Below are 17178 nucleotides of genomic sequence, written 5' to 3'. Positions count from 1 at the left end.
CTAAAAGTCTTGTCCATGCCAACCTCACAGGTCCAATTTGAATTCCCCTGCGCTGTCAGCCTCAGCGACTTCTCTCCAAGCAGCACGGGGAGGGGATGTGGTGACTCACCCAGCCTCGGGATCCCCCCTGCCAACCCACTGTTTGTTTGAGTGATTTTATTGTTGAAGCCCTGTTGCCACATTTGTAACTATACTTTTTTTTTTTTTTATGACAACCAGAAGTTCAGTTTTATAAACAGATGTTGTTGTGGGCCTCTCTTACTCAGCTGGATCAGCGTCAGCCGTTTTTCCAGGCTGCGGTCTCTGCGCTGCACACTGAGTCAGAGGCAGCCCTGCACAGATTTCTTTGAATCGCTGGTTTCCTCCCAGAGACTCTTGACACCCTGCCAACAAAACAGGGCGTAGCTCATTAATTTTATTTTTTTTTCCTTCTCTTTAAAGGCAGTCTGATTCATAGTAACTCCTTTAAAACAGAGTGGAAAGACAGCACCCTCCCACACCACCGGACGAAACTTAAACCACCACCAGGTCACTCCCCTTCAGTCCAGCTCTGCGCTCCGGGACATCGGCACTGCAGCCCAGCACGCTCATTCTTCCACAGGTGCCTGCACCGGCCCCAGCCCACAAGGTAAGAGCTGTTCTTGAAAATCCTCACCGACTTTTCTCCTTCAGTGGCTGCTCCCCTCTCCTAACAGCACCGGTCTGCCTTTCTCCTCTGCCCCTTCACTTCTCTTCATCTTGGCACTAGAGCTGGCTATGGCACGCACCTTCATTTTCATCTTTTGCTTCAAAATGCAGCTGCGTTACGGGGCAAAGGGGCACTGCAAGGCACCCTGGTTGCAGCCTCGGAGTGCTGGCAGCAGCAATGTTATTTTCACCTCCAGGACACGTGCAGCCAGGGTGCAGGCACAGGGTACCCAACCTGGGCTAGCTCACACTCAGGAGCTACTGTGTGCTTTTGGAGTAGCGTTGTTGACAAATGTAGAAAAATGCCTGCTTGGAATTAGGGCTGCAGGCTCAGTTTTTCTGGCGCTCAGATACTTTTGCTTGTCTCTCTTCCCTCCATAATTAGTTTGCCAAGCTCTAATTTAAAACAATAGCAGTCATTCCCAGGGAAGACTGAGAGGCCCCAGAGGTGCAGACTCTGGGGTACAGTGGAGACAATCTCTGTTTTTCTAGGGGTTCTGGCTCCTGAGGCTGAAGCCAAGCCCCAGTTCTGAGCAAAGCCACGTGAAGGGCAGAAATCCGTGTTACGCCTTTTTGGCAGCCCAGACACTGGAGTGGGGAGCGCTGCGAGGCAAAGTGGGGGAGCGGGTGGAATTGCTAGGAGCACCACAGCCCGCTGGTAGGGTGTGTCAAGGAGTTAGAGACACTGATGGGAAGTGTAGGATTGCAGAGACTGGCAATTCTCTCTCTTCACCTGCCTTTTTCTACACAACCGCCCCCTCTTTCTTTCCCTCCTCTTCTTCACCATTTCTCTTGTTTCATCTGTCTGCTGTGGTTTGCATCCTGTGGTCAAATCTGAACAATTTTTGAGGTCTGCGAAAGGGAGTGCAGCAAAGCCAGTTTGTTGGCACCACACTGGTTCCTGTTGCAGGAACTCAGCCCGCCCCTGCACAGTTTCAAGGGTCTAAAAGAGACTGAACAGTATTTAGCCCAATACGACCAGGAATGGGTGGGGCTCAGTCTGGGACTGAGGGTAATTACTATATGAATGAACTAGAAGCTGAGCTGACTGTAACTTTTTGGAAAAAGGATGGATTTTGTGAATTTTTAAGTCCCCTCTGGCCGTGCTGCTTCTGCTTGTAGCTCAGTCATGCAGTGGTGCCTCCTGACTAAGAAGTATATGTGTTGGAGTGGTGGGGAAACTGACTGAGGTAGCAAGTGTTTCCAGTGTATCAGAAACTGGAATGGGAAGAAGGCATTTTTGGAAGTTGTCATTTAATAAGATTAACAATTAAATCATACTGATATAAAAAAAGAATACTGTGGCCACAGAACAACTTTCACTCAGAAGCTCTGAATTCCTCAAGGCACCTCTGAGAGCAGATTTGCCCACGAGTTACCCACTTGACATTTCTGGATGTAGTGGGATTCTTTTCTGAGCAAACATTTGAGGGAGGTGGGCATGAAGAGTGAAAAATTGGAGCCCATTAGCTACTCTTCCTATGATAACGGGGGTTTAAGCCAGCCGAATGCCTCCACCCAGTCCACCTGGGGACTGTGAGCACTGAGAGAGTGAGGGCTTGAAAGCAGCTTATTTTTATTTGCTCCCGTGGGGATCAGCATCAGAAAAGGATCAAAACTGAAGTACCTTACTAACACTGCAGTGCCTGGAAGCACCCCTTGAAATGCAGCGTCTTGGTGAGAGGCCCTGCACACCCACCCACACCGAGGAATTCCTGTCAGTAGGCTCCTGTGGAAGCTCCCCTATGACTAACCACCCAAACATGTGACACACGGTCTGAGCCATTCATCCCGGCTACCCCTGTGTGAGAGTGGGGATCTCCACGGGGCACATGCCATCCCCAGGGATACCTCTGACAGCCGGGGAGTCGAGCCACACCCAAGGACACATTAATGCAGGAGTGACGTGGGATCTTGCAGAGAAGCGCCAAGTTTTGGAGTGGGTGCCTCAGCTGCAGGGCTGCTAGCGCTCCCCCAGTGAGACCCTGCTGAGGACACAGAGTCCTGGGCTTGGAAAACCGGCCCTTCTGGCCTAGCCGGTGGTCTTTCAGTTTTACAGTGTGGGAGCAGTGCAAGTGCACGCAGGAATTACTGTTTGGTGCTCTGGGGTGGAGCAGAGGTTGTATTTTGAAACGGTTCTGGGAGATTTGCTGATAATAGCCAGCATGTTTTTGGTAAAAGAGCCACCTCAGGGCCTTGCTTATAATGAGGCTGGGGAGATTTGCTGCAAGCGCTAATCCTTCTTTCTCTTCGTCACCCTCCCAGCCGCAATGCTCGCGCAGGGCACTCAGCCTGTGCATGCTTCTGTTTCCTCAGAGCAAGCAAAAGCGGGAGGGAGCCTGCTGCCACAGTCCTGCCAGCTCCCATGGGGATTCACGGGCGCCATAATCCCCAGCTGGCTGCTGGGCACCCCTCCCATGGCATGTTTTCCCCTTGCTCACCCCCCGGGTCACTTAGTGCTCCCTTCACTGAGTGCTGCATGGATGGCAAAGGAGGAGACACCTGATGCTGGGCTGGAATTTGCCCTCAGATGCTCAAGTGCCCTGTAAGGCAAGAAATAGCACAACTAGACCCCTTTGATCTCAACAGGTTCCTGTGCCTGTACCTTTCAATAGGGAAGTGACAGCACTGTCACCCAGCACAGCATAAGGCAGGCTGCAAGGCATGGCACTCCTAATTTTTTTCCTTCCTTCTGTTTTCCAACAAAAAAATTAATGAGATAAAACTAAAAAACGAAATTTATTTACCCTTCCTTCAAGGCAGGGAGCTGCTCTTCTACTCCTCTAAAAGGGAGGACGAGGAATGGGATTTCCAATCTTCACATCTGAAGATGGATGCTTAATACTTCATCGGTCTTTTCTGCTGAGGCAAAGCAGCATTCACAGAAAAGGAGGCTCTTCTCCATGGCCCTGCCAGGATTGATAACTAACTCATAGCCACGGTGCTGTAACAGTGGCAGTGAACAAATGTGCTGAAGCACATCTCAATTATGCCTGTATTGATCCTCTGTCAGGGCCAGTCCACACCCAATCATCCCACCGTATGACACAGGGTGAAGCAGCAGTTCCCCATATAAACTGCCCAGAGGGAAATCTGGAGTGTCTCTTAGGCTGCTTCCTGCCATTACACTGCAGGGAGAGCAGCAAAGCAGCACATCTCGGGGCTGCCATCTGGAGTGTAATTTCTTCAAATCCTGCTGGGAGAGTTTTGGAAAGTACCTCTTTAGCTAGAACAGCTTGAAAGTGAACAAAGAAAACTCTGGCCAAATTTGCAGCTTCACACATCCTGCTCCTCCTGAACTGTTTTCAGGAGGGCAGAGAGTATATGGAAGCTGCTCTCTTGGTAAGACCAAATATAGCCTATGCCCTGTCATAGAGGAGAGGGGAGGGACAGGTTAGGACAACTCAGCTCCAAAACCTACATTGCCCAAGGGAGTGACAAGTTTGCCAAGATCATAATTGAGATCTATCCCCTTTAACCTGTGAAAACAAGTCTGTAACAGAGGCATGGGGAGACACCCATGAGGAGAGCCCAGGGACAGATCTAGGCTGGGTCATCCCCAGTCCTGCAGGAAATGCACTGAACTCTGAGCACTGGAGTGGCTGACACAGGTGAACAGTGACTCATGCTGAAGGCTTAGCTCTTGTGATGTGAGGCCACCTGGCAATATGTTTTTGTATTTGAGGAAATCCAGGGTGAGGACCTGTGTTGTCCTTTTGCCCTCGAAGGGCAGAGTCTGCTGAAGGAGGGGAGTTGTGAAAGCAACCTCCACAACTGGGTCCATTGTCCACATTCTTTTCATTCCAGAGAGATACCTTCCCTGTATTGGCTCCAGCAAGCCTCTGGGAAGGATACTGAGAGCCATGGGAGCAAGAGGGGGGAGCTACAAAATGCTCAGAGCCTGGAGCAGGCTGATCAGAGGATTGCTGAAGATCATCTCCAGGAATGTGGGCCACTGCTGAAGGAGAGCTGGGCACATCCACTGGCTGTGACAGCTCAGACAGCTGAGCCAGCCTGCCTGCGAGCTGGCCTCCAGTGGCTGCAGCTCGTGTGGCCAGCGTGGTGTGCCCTCAGCAGGGGAGCTCTTGAGGTCTCCAAAGCCTCATGAACCAGCTTATACCATACTGATCACAGTGTAAGGAGCCCTCTGAAAGCCAGATGAGGTATTTTACACCATGACCACCTTTTTGCCACCCTGCACAGAGAACTGACCAGCTCCAGGCTGCACAGCGTCCTCCTGTGTCTGCTTTATACACATGCTCCCCCCAGTTCATCACTTGTGCACTTTGGTGAAAGGAGGAGCTTTCACACAATTTTGCATTTGAATCCTACACAATCTTTTCCAAGATGGCTTGCAGGAGCAAAGGCACCCTGAAAGCAAACTGACCCAAAAGCTCAGACTCTTTAGATGCCTGAGTCAAACTTTCCTCAGTGTCTCATAGGCTGTACTTGTTCAGAGGTTTTGCATTTTTTAGAGACAGACACACTGTAAGATAAAACTTATTTTTTAGAGTTATCCTCCTTTGGAAAAGGAAAAAAAAGGGATATCTACACAAAACTGTCTGAGCAAATCATAGGACTGCAGTTAAAATCCAAAAATGCAGCAAAAAGCACATCTGATGTGGGTTTCAGAGTCCTTCAACCTTTATCTACAGGCTGTTGCAAAGAGGAAAAGCAGGAAGTCCCACCAGCGGCAATCCGTGTACTTTTGCTCATACCGCTCTGTAACCTGAGCTTTCCTGTCAGAGCTGTCAGATAGTTTCTCCCACGTGGGCACTGCCAGTGTGGCACAGGTAAATGATCCATGCACCCATAAAGAAGCTGTGCACACATATACACACAGAGTTCACAGGGAACCCACAGATGCACACTCCCATTCACAGAGAGAGCCACACAGAACTGCAGATGCACACCCCTACACACAACGCGTCAATGCCAAGTCTCTCAGTCCTCCCACAAATGTTTCTCGTGTATCTCAGAATCTTGCTAGAACTCCTGCCAGCAGCTCAGGAGTCTAATTAACCCACCCAGGGACCACCCAGTGCTCTAAGGGGTGAGAGTGCGCTGCATCACACCTCTGCAGCTGCAGAGGAACACTTCTGTGCTTCCATTAGCTCTGAAGTTCCCTTCCCCACCCCTCCCTCTTACTTGCTGCCCATCAGTCCCAGCCCTTCCTTGGCGTGCCTAATGTGAAGAGTGACAGCGTTTTCTTCCAGCAGCGGGCTGCTGGCTGCCGGCTGCCTGCCAGGCCCCAGGCAGCTGTCTCTTCCCTTTCCGAGTACCAAGCGAGCATTGGCGTTTCAGTTGATGGTGTCACATGGCTGAGCACTCGAGGGTGGTTTCTTTTGGAGAAAACGCCAATTTCTTGCTGTCTGCTCTAGGAGTTCTGATATTTCCTCACTCTTATATGAATCATGAGCATGAGAGCTGGAAAATCCTTATGTGTCATCTTTTGTGACTCCCCTCTGCATCTCTCAGTGACTGGAGGTTCATCACCAAGGGTGGATTCTTGAGGAATTTGTCAGATTCCGTAAGAAATTTTTCACATGCTGGTGTTTCACCACTCCCTTGAGAAGGCAGTTCCACTGATCTCTTGGAGTCGTCCACCAGGAAACGCTTCACAAGAACCAGACATAATCTTCCATTTACTTATTTTCAGCTGTAGCCCCTCAGGCTGGTCTACACTTTCCTTTTGGTTGACATGAACCTGCTGGTTTTACAACCTTGCTGTGCCCCATGTGGTCATCACAGCCACTACCCATATGTACGTGAAATCTCACTGCCATAAACCAGAGGCTCAAAGGTCTCCGTGTGCCCACACACACCTCGGCCCAGCCCTGCTCCCACACGTGTGAAATCTCTTTCCAGAGGCACCAGCCTACTCATCCACATGTCTATAAAAAGCATCTGACTTGTAAATTGAGTCTGGCTGGTCTGTCAAAACCAGGCTGTCAACAACAGTGCTGACATACAGTAGTTTGTAAAAGTTTGGAGTCAGCAAGGACTCTGGATTCATCAGGATCTGAAGCAAGAGACAGAGCAAAGGGTGGAAGCAAAAGGATTCTTCCCTGTTGTTTAAAGTTGTCATGAGCGTTCTAGTAACAATGTGACATGTCCAAAGTCATCATGCCACAAAAATATCAGAGAGATATTCACATCTCTGCATCCTGTGAAATGACTTTGGGCACAATGAGGCCTGATGCCCATAACCCATGCAAGGACAAGGTGTGCAGTTGCAGCAAGTCTAAGACGTAGTGATGGTCTCAGATCAGTCAAAAGGCATGTATACAAATTCTGCAGAAGGTTTTATCCCACACTGAGGTTTCCCTTACTGGTAGCAACATGGCAGCATTGCTGTTTGTGGGTTGGCTTTGCACTGAGGAATGCACTGGTAACAGAGGTGGAAGCTTGTGGCTGTCTCAAACAATACCAAACGGTTCTTACTTTCTGTCCATTACTCTCCAGTTTTCTCCTTCATTTCCAAGTGGCCTTGGCCCTGATTTGAACCACCAGTATTCCTGCTGTGACTATGTGCCCCTCAGACAGTAGCTAAGTTCACATGCTTTCTCTAAATATTGAACTTCCTGTTCCCATCAGAGACTGAGAGAGTCAGACCACTGGTCTGACTTACTACTGCCTTCTTTATATTCTGTAGTGGCAGCTGGGAAAGGCAGAATTGCTTTTGTGTTAGTTGTTTTCAATCTGTGGAGATTTTTGTTGACATTCTAACGAAAGGCATTTGTTTTTTCCTCAAAAAGCCATCTTTCCATTGTTGAGAAATCTGATGTATCAAACAAAAGAGTCCTCAGCTGAAAAACTCACTTTGAAAGGAGTCAGAGGTCACCAGTGTGCACAGGCAGTGTGATTTAGATGTCTTCTTCTCCTTGGACACTCTAGGGAGCTACAGGATTTTGATTGGGTTCTCACCTCAGCCAGCATTTCTCACCATACACCTCACCAACTCAGCCTGGGAGATGCAGTCCCAAGCAGGGACCTCAGTTCAGAGAGGAAGATGGAAATGGAAGTCAGATGAGCTACATCCATTAAGGAACACTTGAGATTTGGAATATTTCAAATTTAGTTGAGAGTGCCCTGATTTTTCACCTGAAACAACCCCATTGTTCCTGCAGAAACATCCTGTACACTCACCATCTAGTCCTTTCACTGCAATGCACTTTCTGTCAGAAGCAAAGGACCTTTACCTTTACCTGGCTTACCCTCTTGAGTATCTCACTCCCTATATTTGAGGAACTATACCATTGGTCTTTATCATATCTCCAAGTGGCACTACACATTCCATCCTGATTATTTGCTAAGAGGCAAGCCAGGAGCAAGGACTCACTTCTCTGTATTGCCCTCAGAGAGAGGGATCCAAAACACTTAAGTAGACAGAGGGGCGATACAGGTGGCAACAATCTGCCTGCATGAGAAGACTTTGTCTTAGTTTTAGATAATAGTACCAGTTAGTACCAGCCTGCTTGAACTTGAACTGGAGTGCAGCAGACCTGTGTGTTGCTCTCCAGTATGTGTACTCCTGCACGGTCAGAGAAATAGTCTCTACACAGCTAAGAGGCTGTCATGCTTATCTGCAGGTTTTTTTGCACTGAAGGCTTCTATGGTGATTCTTATTCATGCTTACTGTTGGTCTGGCATGTTATTTCTCTTCATCCATCACCCCATGAAAAGGAAAGTGAGTCCACTGTTACCAGCACAAGATCTCTTGACTCATGCGGCCTGTTCAGCATGTGCATGACCTTCACTTCCCCACCAGCCTGCTCTACCTCAGTAGTCCTACTGTTGTGTCTCATTACTTTTTTCCTTGGCTTAATTGGGGTCTCTCCTCTGAGGGATGCTTGGGGAAGACTCACAAATTGTTTGCTTGACTGGTTCTTGAGAAGCAGTCCTGAAAACTGACAGTGTCCTGACCACTTAATCTTTCAGGGTTAAATTATTATGGGGTTTGAGAGCTTTGGGGTGAGTCAGTGGAAAAAACTGGCAGCTCTAGGAAGGTTAAGACTGACTCATAGCCCAAGAAGAGCCTGAGGAACTCCAAATGCAGCTGCAGCTTAGGTATGGGAATGGAAGAAAAGGCATTTGCATGCAATTTTGTCCTATTGCTCCAGCAATGTGACCCCACCCTGTAGTGGAGAAAGATGTCTCACACTTAACAAATGGAAACTGTATCCTGTCAGTCCCCAATGCTCTGCCAGTTTCTCTGTCTATTGGGAGGAAATGTCCACGCCATAGCATCAGAGACAGAAGTGAATCTATTTCAGTGCCATTCCTTCACCCACGGCTCCTCTGGGATTGTTCTCTCGTGTTTTATTTAACAGGCAGAGAGAGATGAAGAAAGGGGAAAGCAAATGAATACAGAGGGAGGCTTGTGCTTTAGCTCACAAAGAATCAAAACTAAGCTGTGAGCACATATCCCCTGGGGGAGTTTGCATTTGATAGCGTGTGTATTCAGAGAGGGGTGCTGACGTTCTCAGGAAGTAGGTGCACTGAAAGCACCTGAACTAACACTGCTCTCCTGCAGTGCTAAAATAGGCAGAAAAAGCAAAGGGAATAAAGGATTTCAGTTTTTTCTTAGAGTATTGGGTCAAAGTCCTGGGTGTGGGGTCATGATTTTGGGGGTTCTTTTTTACATTGTAAAGTAGCATTTATCCCTCATTTTCATTTCTGAATGCAAACGAAAGATGCATTTGAAAGGACTGTTCTAGTCCTTAGGATGTCATGAAAGTAGATTTTTAATCTTTCAAGTAGAAAGCTTTGTTTGAAGGTCCTAAAAAATAGTAAGGAAAAAAAAAGTGCTGAATGAGATTTTAAAGAGGCCATGGAAAAATACATCCATCTACGAAAGAAGAAAGTTTAGCCACTGTTTAGTAAAGGCAAATTTCAGAGCAGGCAAATTTGTCAGAGTTTGGTTTATGCTAGCAAGCATAAGAGCACTTGTTAAAGTTTGTGTAAGAACCAAGGTAACAAAAAAAAAAAAAAAAGAGAAGTAGTCAAAGGGACAGAAAGATTTGAGTCAAGAGTTTGCTGCAGATATGTAACTTAGTCATGGCAACAGCAATAGTTTCTCAGTTTGAGTTGCAGTGGTGATATCTGTATCAGTTGCCATCCAGCATCCCTCATTCCTTTTACAATCAATGGAAAGAAGGGGTTTAACTCTTAGGTCAAGTTTGTTCGTGTGGTAGCTTGCATATACTGTTGAGAACCTGAATTTTAGCAGTGTTGAAATCATAAGTGACTATCAGAGGGAAAGTTCTAAGAAGGCTTGTCTTTCTTCAAGATCATCACTAAGGAAGGTACTGTGACAAGAGAGGTCACAGTGATCAGACCATCCAGCCAAATCAAGCTCTAGAGCATGAGTTTGCTAAGACATCCCAAAGCAGACAAGCAAACCTGGCCCACATTCAGCAAGTCAGAGCTTAACATCTCCAGAGAGTTCTCAAGGTGAAGGAAACCTTACAGTAGACAAGATTTGCTGAGGAGATGGGACTAGTCACTAAACCTCATCTGTTCTACTAAAGAGTAGCCTTTTTTGGGTGGGAGCAGTGACCTAACATAACTGGTTCCTTGAGATCCTAAACTCAAGGAATTCTTCCTGGTCACCAGCTAATGCTGAACTGGTCAAAATGTCACTGATGGAGAAGCCTGCCTACCCACTGTGGTTTGGGAAACTGTATACAAAGCAGTGCCAGGAACAGCTGCAGCATTTTATAGGAATACACTCCCACTCATGGCCACAATGAGAGGAAAGACAGTAGTGGAGTGGGTGGAGTCATCAAGCAAAAACGACACATGAATGGGACTTCTTTACAAAGCCTTTTGTCACAGTTTGTGTGAAAGAATCATAAAGTATAAGTGTATTGTTTCATGACAGTGTTACCACACCCTGTACAAATGGTGACAGCATCAGATCCTACCTGAGTCACCTGGACCAAAATAACTTGACAGCTGACATTAATCACGTGCTTGATACTGCTCTTCAGTGCCAGCACTTCTGAGGGAAAGAGCAACACAGCCTGTCAAACTTTCTAGGAAGTTTACTGGACACAGAGTAGACTCAGTAAATGCTTCTGCCTGAAATATACTCACTTGATTTGTGTGAATTGTCTGTGCTCATTCTCACAGCTTAGATTTGTTCCTTGTACTTCACGTTTTCAGGTAAGAAGCCATCAGTCTTGACAAAACGTGTCATGCAAGCTTTCTAAAGCACATTCCCCTCTCTCTTTACAATCACCCGTTCATCAATGACAGGAAATCTTAAAAAAAAAGTAACAATTTGCAGGGTACAGAGGCAAAAATACCCAAAACAAACCAAAGAGGAATTTGCATTACAAGAGAATCTTACTGCATTAATAAAGTGACCTGCATGCCTCAAGTTTTAAAAGGGAAACAGGCAGTATTCATTGCAAACCCCAGCATCTTCCCCAGCTCCAGAAAACCTCATGGCATTTCTGTTCTGGTTACTGTCCTCTTCACTTAAAGGAGTGGTCTGTGGAGTAGTGGCCACCACTCTGGCTCACTCTCCACAACTACTCAACAGCTGAGGCACCAAGGAGCCCACAGTCCCCCATTCCATACCATTTGTCTGTGACCCAGACCAGCTGGAAGAGGCTGAGACACCAGAGGAGAACAGGAAGAGAAAAATCTTTCCTGACCTCTGTGAATCCAATCGGCAAAAATTCCTCTTCCTAGAATGTATGCCTGGAGTATGGCATTTTTACTTTACATTAACACACATCAATTTAAGCAAACTGTGTATATATTCAGGCTATTTTTAAAATGCCCCTAAGTTATCTACCCATGCTCTACATCTCCTCCCATACTGGCTCCTTAATCTTCAGGCACTATTTAACCTCTTGAGCAGATTTTGACAAAATTTTGATTGGCTTTTTTTGGTGATTCCACATTTCCAGAGTGAACCTAAGATCAGCCTGGGTTTTTGAATGTAAACAAACCTTATGGTAACACTGTTCTTTGACTCAGTCCTTCCCTTCATGTCCTCCCTCTGTTCTTGTTCTCCCTCAGAGCGCTCTGTATCGGTGACACCACCTAGAAGAGACCCAAGATGTTGGTGCTACTGGCTGGTATCTTTGTGGTTCACATCGCCACTGTCATCATGCTCTTCGTCTCCACCATTGCCAACGTAAGTAGAGTGCCCTGGACGAGACACGGCTGTCGGCTCCCGCAGAGCCTTAGATACGGCTGGCAGGCAGACCAGGGGGTGGGTGCTCCGGTGAGGGTGAGGAACACTCACTCACGGTCATGGGGAGAGAGGAAGGAGTGATGGGTGCGCTTAGGGAGCAGGAAAGCAGCCGGGCTGGTACGGGAGGCAGCCTCTGTCTGTCACCTCCCCGGACCCCCGTGCCAGCAGCACCTCAACACCCTTCATCCGGCCGGGGAGGTCAGCAGTGCCAGCCCTGGCGCGGCACTGTTCCCCCAGCCGGGGCCAGGCTGTTCCCACCAGGGCGCACTCCAGGCCAAGGGGCGCGGCGGGGCCGCCCGGGAAATCTGGGCCGAGGGGGACCCCTGGTGCCGCTGCCGGGGTCCCCGCGCCCCCCGCCCGCCGTGGGAGCGGATTCCGAGGTCCCCTCGCGCCCGTCTGGCCAGCCGTGATCCCCCGCCGCCGCCTCGCACAGGAGGAGGGTCAGGATGACCTGGGACATTTCTCCACGATGATTGGAACAGACTTCATGGTGTTTTGCCCAGACCAAATGGGCTACTCTTAGTCTGACAGAAGAGCAAAGAAGCTTTCCTGCCCCATGACACGACCTTTCTATCCTATTGCAGGTTTGGATGGTGGGTTCTTCCAGCATTGGAACGATCTCAACAGGACTCTGGCTGCTGTGCAACGAGACCTGCACTCAGCTGCCAGTTAGCAGTCAAGATGAGGGTAAGTTACAGCCACATTTTCGTCGTGGTGAATCACAGGACATTGATGAGCACTGCCGAGACGGAGTCCTGACCTTCGCCAATCTATTCTCTGTGTTTTGACAGCTTCCCTCAAAGCTGTGCAAGCCTTTATGATCCTCTCGATCATTTTCTCCGTTGTGGCGCTCGTCCTGTTCATTATCCAGCTGTTCACCCTGGAAAAAGGCAAACGTTTCTACATGACTGGAGCCGTCATGCTGGTTTGCTGTGAGTATGCACCTGCACACCGTGCCATGGCTCCCTGTGCGTCCCGCTGCCTCTGTGAACACAAGTAGCCACATATGGTCACCAGGGGAGGTTGTCAGCCAGCTAAATGTCTCCAGTGGCCCAATTTTTGTTACAAAACAAAGCACTGGGGACTCAGAAAGTGTTGGGTTGGGATTTTTCTGGCTGTATATAATGAAAGTATTTCCAGATTTTCATTAGGAAATCCCAGTGGGTTTTGCAAAATACCTTTGAAAGACAACAAAAAGGATTGAAATGTTTTGGGGGAGCAGGGGAATAAACAGTTAGCTACTGCACAGGGGATTCAACACGTAGCACCAAACTGTCGTCAGATCTTATTACTGATTTTCTCCTAACAAAGGTTTATTCTTCGTGGCACCAACCAAACAAGCCCCAAGTGTCTCATGTCATCACAGCTGCAAAAGAAATCCTCCACAAATAAGCCTAATGGGCAGCAGCTCCTCTCTCATATGGCACAAGACACGCATTACAATCTCAGGGGACAGCAGTACTTCACAAGTCTTGCGGCAATTCTGGTTTCTGTGCGTTTTCCAACTCTCTTTTCCCTCTTTCTTCCCACAGGGATGTGCATTCTGATTGCAGTCTCCATTTACACAGCTCGGTTCACAGGCACAGTGGGGTACTCCACAAATCCTCACCATGGCTACTGCTTCATATTGGCCTGGATATGCTTTTGCTTCAGTTTTGTCATTGGCATCCTCTACCTTGTTCTTAGGAAAAAATAAGTCTGATGGGTGTCTAGGGGAGAGGGTTGGCTACTGGGAGTGGGGAAGAATTACTCTGCTGAGAGAACTGTTGGGCCAATAGACAAAAACAGCCACCATCATCACCATTGCCACCGCAGAAAAATCACTAACAAAGCTAGAATCCTCAGAAACTCCTTCACCAAAGAGAAGGAGAAACAACTCCTACTGACCTAGCACTTCTGAGGCTATAAATCTGCAAGTGACCCAGACAGCTCTTCTCCTTTCCTGCAAAGTTGTGCCATACCTTCATAAAGTTTCAAGCTCAGCAGTGATGATTAAAGGGCACCACAAAAACAAGGGCTATATCTTTTTCTCTTCCTAGAGCCCTTCTCACTTACATTTGAGTGCCTTGTGGGTTGGGCAGTGAGGATTATGACCCCTTTATTTGTCCATTGATACAAAAGGGATGGGTGTTTTGTTACATTTATATATATATATATATATATATGCACATAAGTGAACGTTAAAGACATTAAATAGAGAAAAAAACAATAGAAATTGGATTAATTTTGTATTAAAGTATCTACAAAAATAAGGCAGAGGGGTTTTTTTTGTTTCGTTTTTTTTTTGGTTTTTTTGCTGTTCTGTTTTCTATTTGATATTCCCAGGATTGAATAAGATACAAGTAGGAATGGCAAATATCCAGGCATGGATGATGGGGAGAGAGAGAGGGGGGGAGAGAATAGGGGTAAAGATATACAGAGGTTCTTAATTACAGAGGGTTCAGTTGCTCAGTGGTACACATGCAGGGAGGGAACCATCTGGATGTGTGTCTACACTAAAACAATCTTCTGTTCAACACCAGAACATGGTAACAGCACGGCTACATCACAAATCCTTACTGAGACAAGTCCTTATCTGTAGGCAGGGCTTTTTTCCCCCATCATCACCTGGTATCTGATATTAATTGAGTCCCCCACCTTGTGACAAAGCTCATCTCAAAAGCAGATAATGGTTAGCAGAGGAAAATTATTCCCTAATGAGAGATTAGGAGAGAGGAAGTAGGGCTCGTGAGTTTTGTGCTCCTTGCTGCACAACATTAGGCCGGCCACTTAACCTGGTGCTTTTCATCTGCCAAATTCTTCCATAAAACTAGCTACCTCCCAGGGTTGCTAAGAGATTCTGAGTCCACTCTCTAACACAAGCTCCCCATGTGAAAGGCTGGCATAGGAAAGTTAGGCACTGGTACTGCTGCAACCCACAAATTTCTGTTAGTTTGAAGAATCTGTCACAAGAGGCATTTGCAAGAGACGAGGTCAAAATTTCCTGTGACTCCATTCACAATTAAAAGGTAGAGAGTATAAAAACCATGTTAGTACAGAATGTGCATGGATGCCATTTACCTCTCTCTCTCTTTCTGTTACATTTTCTTCTTACTTAGACTTTATAAATTTGGTGGATGTATTTTAGTACTGTATGTTGGTGTTTCATTAACAAAGGTTATTTCATATATAGTCATTGTAAATATTTTGAAATGCATATTTTTAACTTTGTGGGTATAAAAATAAAATCTGATTCCCTTTCTAATAAAGAGTTTTGCTTAGTTGCTTTTTTTTCCCATTAGTGTTTCAGATATTTGTTAGCAGAGGTATTTGCTGTTCTTACTGAATCACAGCCCACCCCTTTAAGACAATGCAGAACTACCATTTCTCTTGCATATGAGATTTCCTGTTGTGGAGGGAAGGAGGAAGCAGAACAACTCTCAGAGCTCCTGTTTCAGGCTGCCTGCAAGCTCAGGCAGACAGCATGAGCAGTGGTATCACTCAGTCTCAGCACCAGGCTTTGGCTTACACCCAGGAAAGCTGGAAACATACTTTCTCACTCTGGCAGAGTCTCATCTGTCCCAAAGCAAAATCACCAAGGTGTTTGTCTGGGTCTCACGAGTTGGTATAGCTGTTGCCTCTCTAGCGATGTCTGGCCAAACATTTCTGCAGTTCTAGAGCTTGAGCAAAGAGTCCAAAGCCCAGGACACTGGCAGATCTCAGAAAACTTGGGGCACAATCCTGTGAGCTGTGAGGTAAGATCTAGCAAGAATCAGCTGTGTAGGAAATTTTTCTTTATCCATTAATCTACTGCAGGGAGAGCTAAGACATGCTAACTGAGGGTAGAACAGTGACATGAATCTTCAGGAGCTGAAGTTTTACCAGACAGGGACCTCTTACAGCAGGGTGTGGGAAGGGCTCATAGTGTGTCATGGGTGGACACTTATCTTGGTCTCAGGAGGTTCCAGGAGTCACAGATTATAGAATAAGCTGAGTTGGAATGAAGCAATCAGGATCTTCAAGTCCAATTCCTGGCCCTGCACAGGCCATTCCAAGAATCACACCATGTGCCTGAGAGCATTGTAGCATTGTCCAAATGCTTCTTGAACTCTGCCAGGCTTGGTGTTGTGAGCACTGCTTAGTGTTGTGGCCACTGAGTCCTGCTGTTCCTCATGCTCCTGGCACTCCTAGAAGTGCAGGGTAACCAAAGACCATCTGGCCTCTGTGGACAAGGCTAACACTGACAGGTGAGACATGAGCCACCCACTGAGGGGGGAGAACTTAGGGAAGTTAGCCAGTGAGCCTCGCAGGAGCACACCCACTGCTAGGCTGGTATCTGTCCTGATTCTAGCATGGTGCAGATGTGACAAAATGATACCTCACAGGATGACAAGGCAATGCCGGCCTTGTTGGCATGATCATAGGCAATGGTCTCAGTTTTTGAGCAGTGGTGTCCAACAGCATTTCTGTCGCCACAAACTGTTGTCACTGATAGCTTAGAAAGTATGTGAAGGCTACTGGAGACTCTGGGTAGCTTGGTTTACCTGAAAAATATCACTTGGGCTACTCAAGAATCAGTACCCTAATCTACGGGTGAAAAAAGTCACTGAGTCGTCTGGCATCTGACAAACCTAGTTATCTGGTCCCTGAAGCATAATTCATTCCAAATGAGACCGTCTTTGCTCCACACCGAGTAGCTCCCACAACCATCTTCTGAATCCCATTACATTAGGGGCACACAGGCACGAACTTACATTTGGCACCACCAAGACAGAACACATCAAACAGAAAAGCAGATGCCAACAAATATGGATGAATTACAAAACATAAGGAAGAAGAAAAGGATAGGAGAAAATAGCACTATTGGTTGTGTCATATGACAGATGTTTGCTCAAAAATCATCTTCAACACAGCCTGAAGTGACACTGACCCAGTGCCGCATGGACTGTGAGATGCAAAATCATGTCACTCCTGCAAGAGCCATTACAGGGATTTCAGGGACCAAGCTTCACAAGGCCCAGGACCACAGCTGACTCCAGCACTTCACAGGAGAGTCCTTGGACTTGGAAGAGAAGCCTTTGAAAGAGGAGAAACAGAGGAGAAATTCCCATGCCTGAGGTTCAATGGCAGAGCAAAAGGATTCCCTCTTCCCTGGTTCTTTTCTGCAGGTCACTGCAAGGAGAAAAGTATTTGACACAGGCAAACAGCTAATTCAGGGCATTTGTCTACAGTAAATCAGCTGCAGAAACCACTAAGAATGAGGGACAGCTGAGGGGGCAAGAGCTTTTTGGGCAAGA

The 17178-nt window shown here is 47.1% G+C and overlaps 2 protein-coding genes across 5 annotated transcripts in view; one reads left to right on the top strand and one right to left on the bottom strand.

Annotated features, from left to right (window-relative positions):
* Nucleotides 1-17178, bottom strand: part of GSG1 (germ cell associated 1) — a 107960-nt gene that overhangs the window by 38095 nt on the left and 52687 nt on the right. The window contains exon 1 of one of the 4 annotated variants that reach the window (XM_068191509.1): nucleotides 768-1647. The exons of the other annotated variants lie outside the window; for them this stretch is intronic. Coding sequence (XP_068047610.1) covers nucleotides 768-779 — 12 coding nt within the window. The 5' untranslated portion in view covers nucleotides 780-1647. Of the gene's footprint in view, nucleotides 1-767; nucleotides 1648-17178 lie in introns of those variants that run through there. 4 annotated transcript variants of the gene reach the window in all.
* EMP1 (epithelial membrane protein 1) lies at nucleotides 430-13786 on the top strand. The gene is made up of 5 exons (XM_068191517.1): nucleotides 430-628; nucleotides 11725-11842; nucleotides 12487-12589; nucleotides 12694-12834; nucleotides 13435-13786. Exons 2-5 carry the CDS (start codon nucleotides 11765-11767, stop codon nucleotides 13596-13598), a joined length of 486 nt encoding a protein of 161 aa, XP_068047618.1. The 5' UTR covers nucleotides 430-628; nucleotides 11725-11764; the 3' UTR covers nucleotides 13599-13786.

Source organism: Anomalospiza imberbis, chromosome 5 (genome assembly GCF_031753505.1).
Source record: "Anomalospiza imberbis isolate Cuckoo-Finch-1a 21T00152 chromosome 5, ASM3175350v1, whole genome shotgun sequence".
Taxonomy (NCBI): domain Eukaryota; kingdom Metazoa; phylum Chordata; class Aves; order Passeriformes; family Viduidae; genus Anomalospiza; species Anomalospiza imberbis.
Note: the sequence above shows the minus strand (reverse complement) of the source record. Positions and strands in the feature narration are given on the sequence as shown.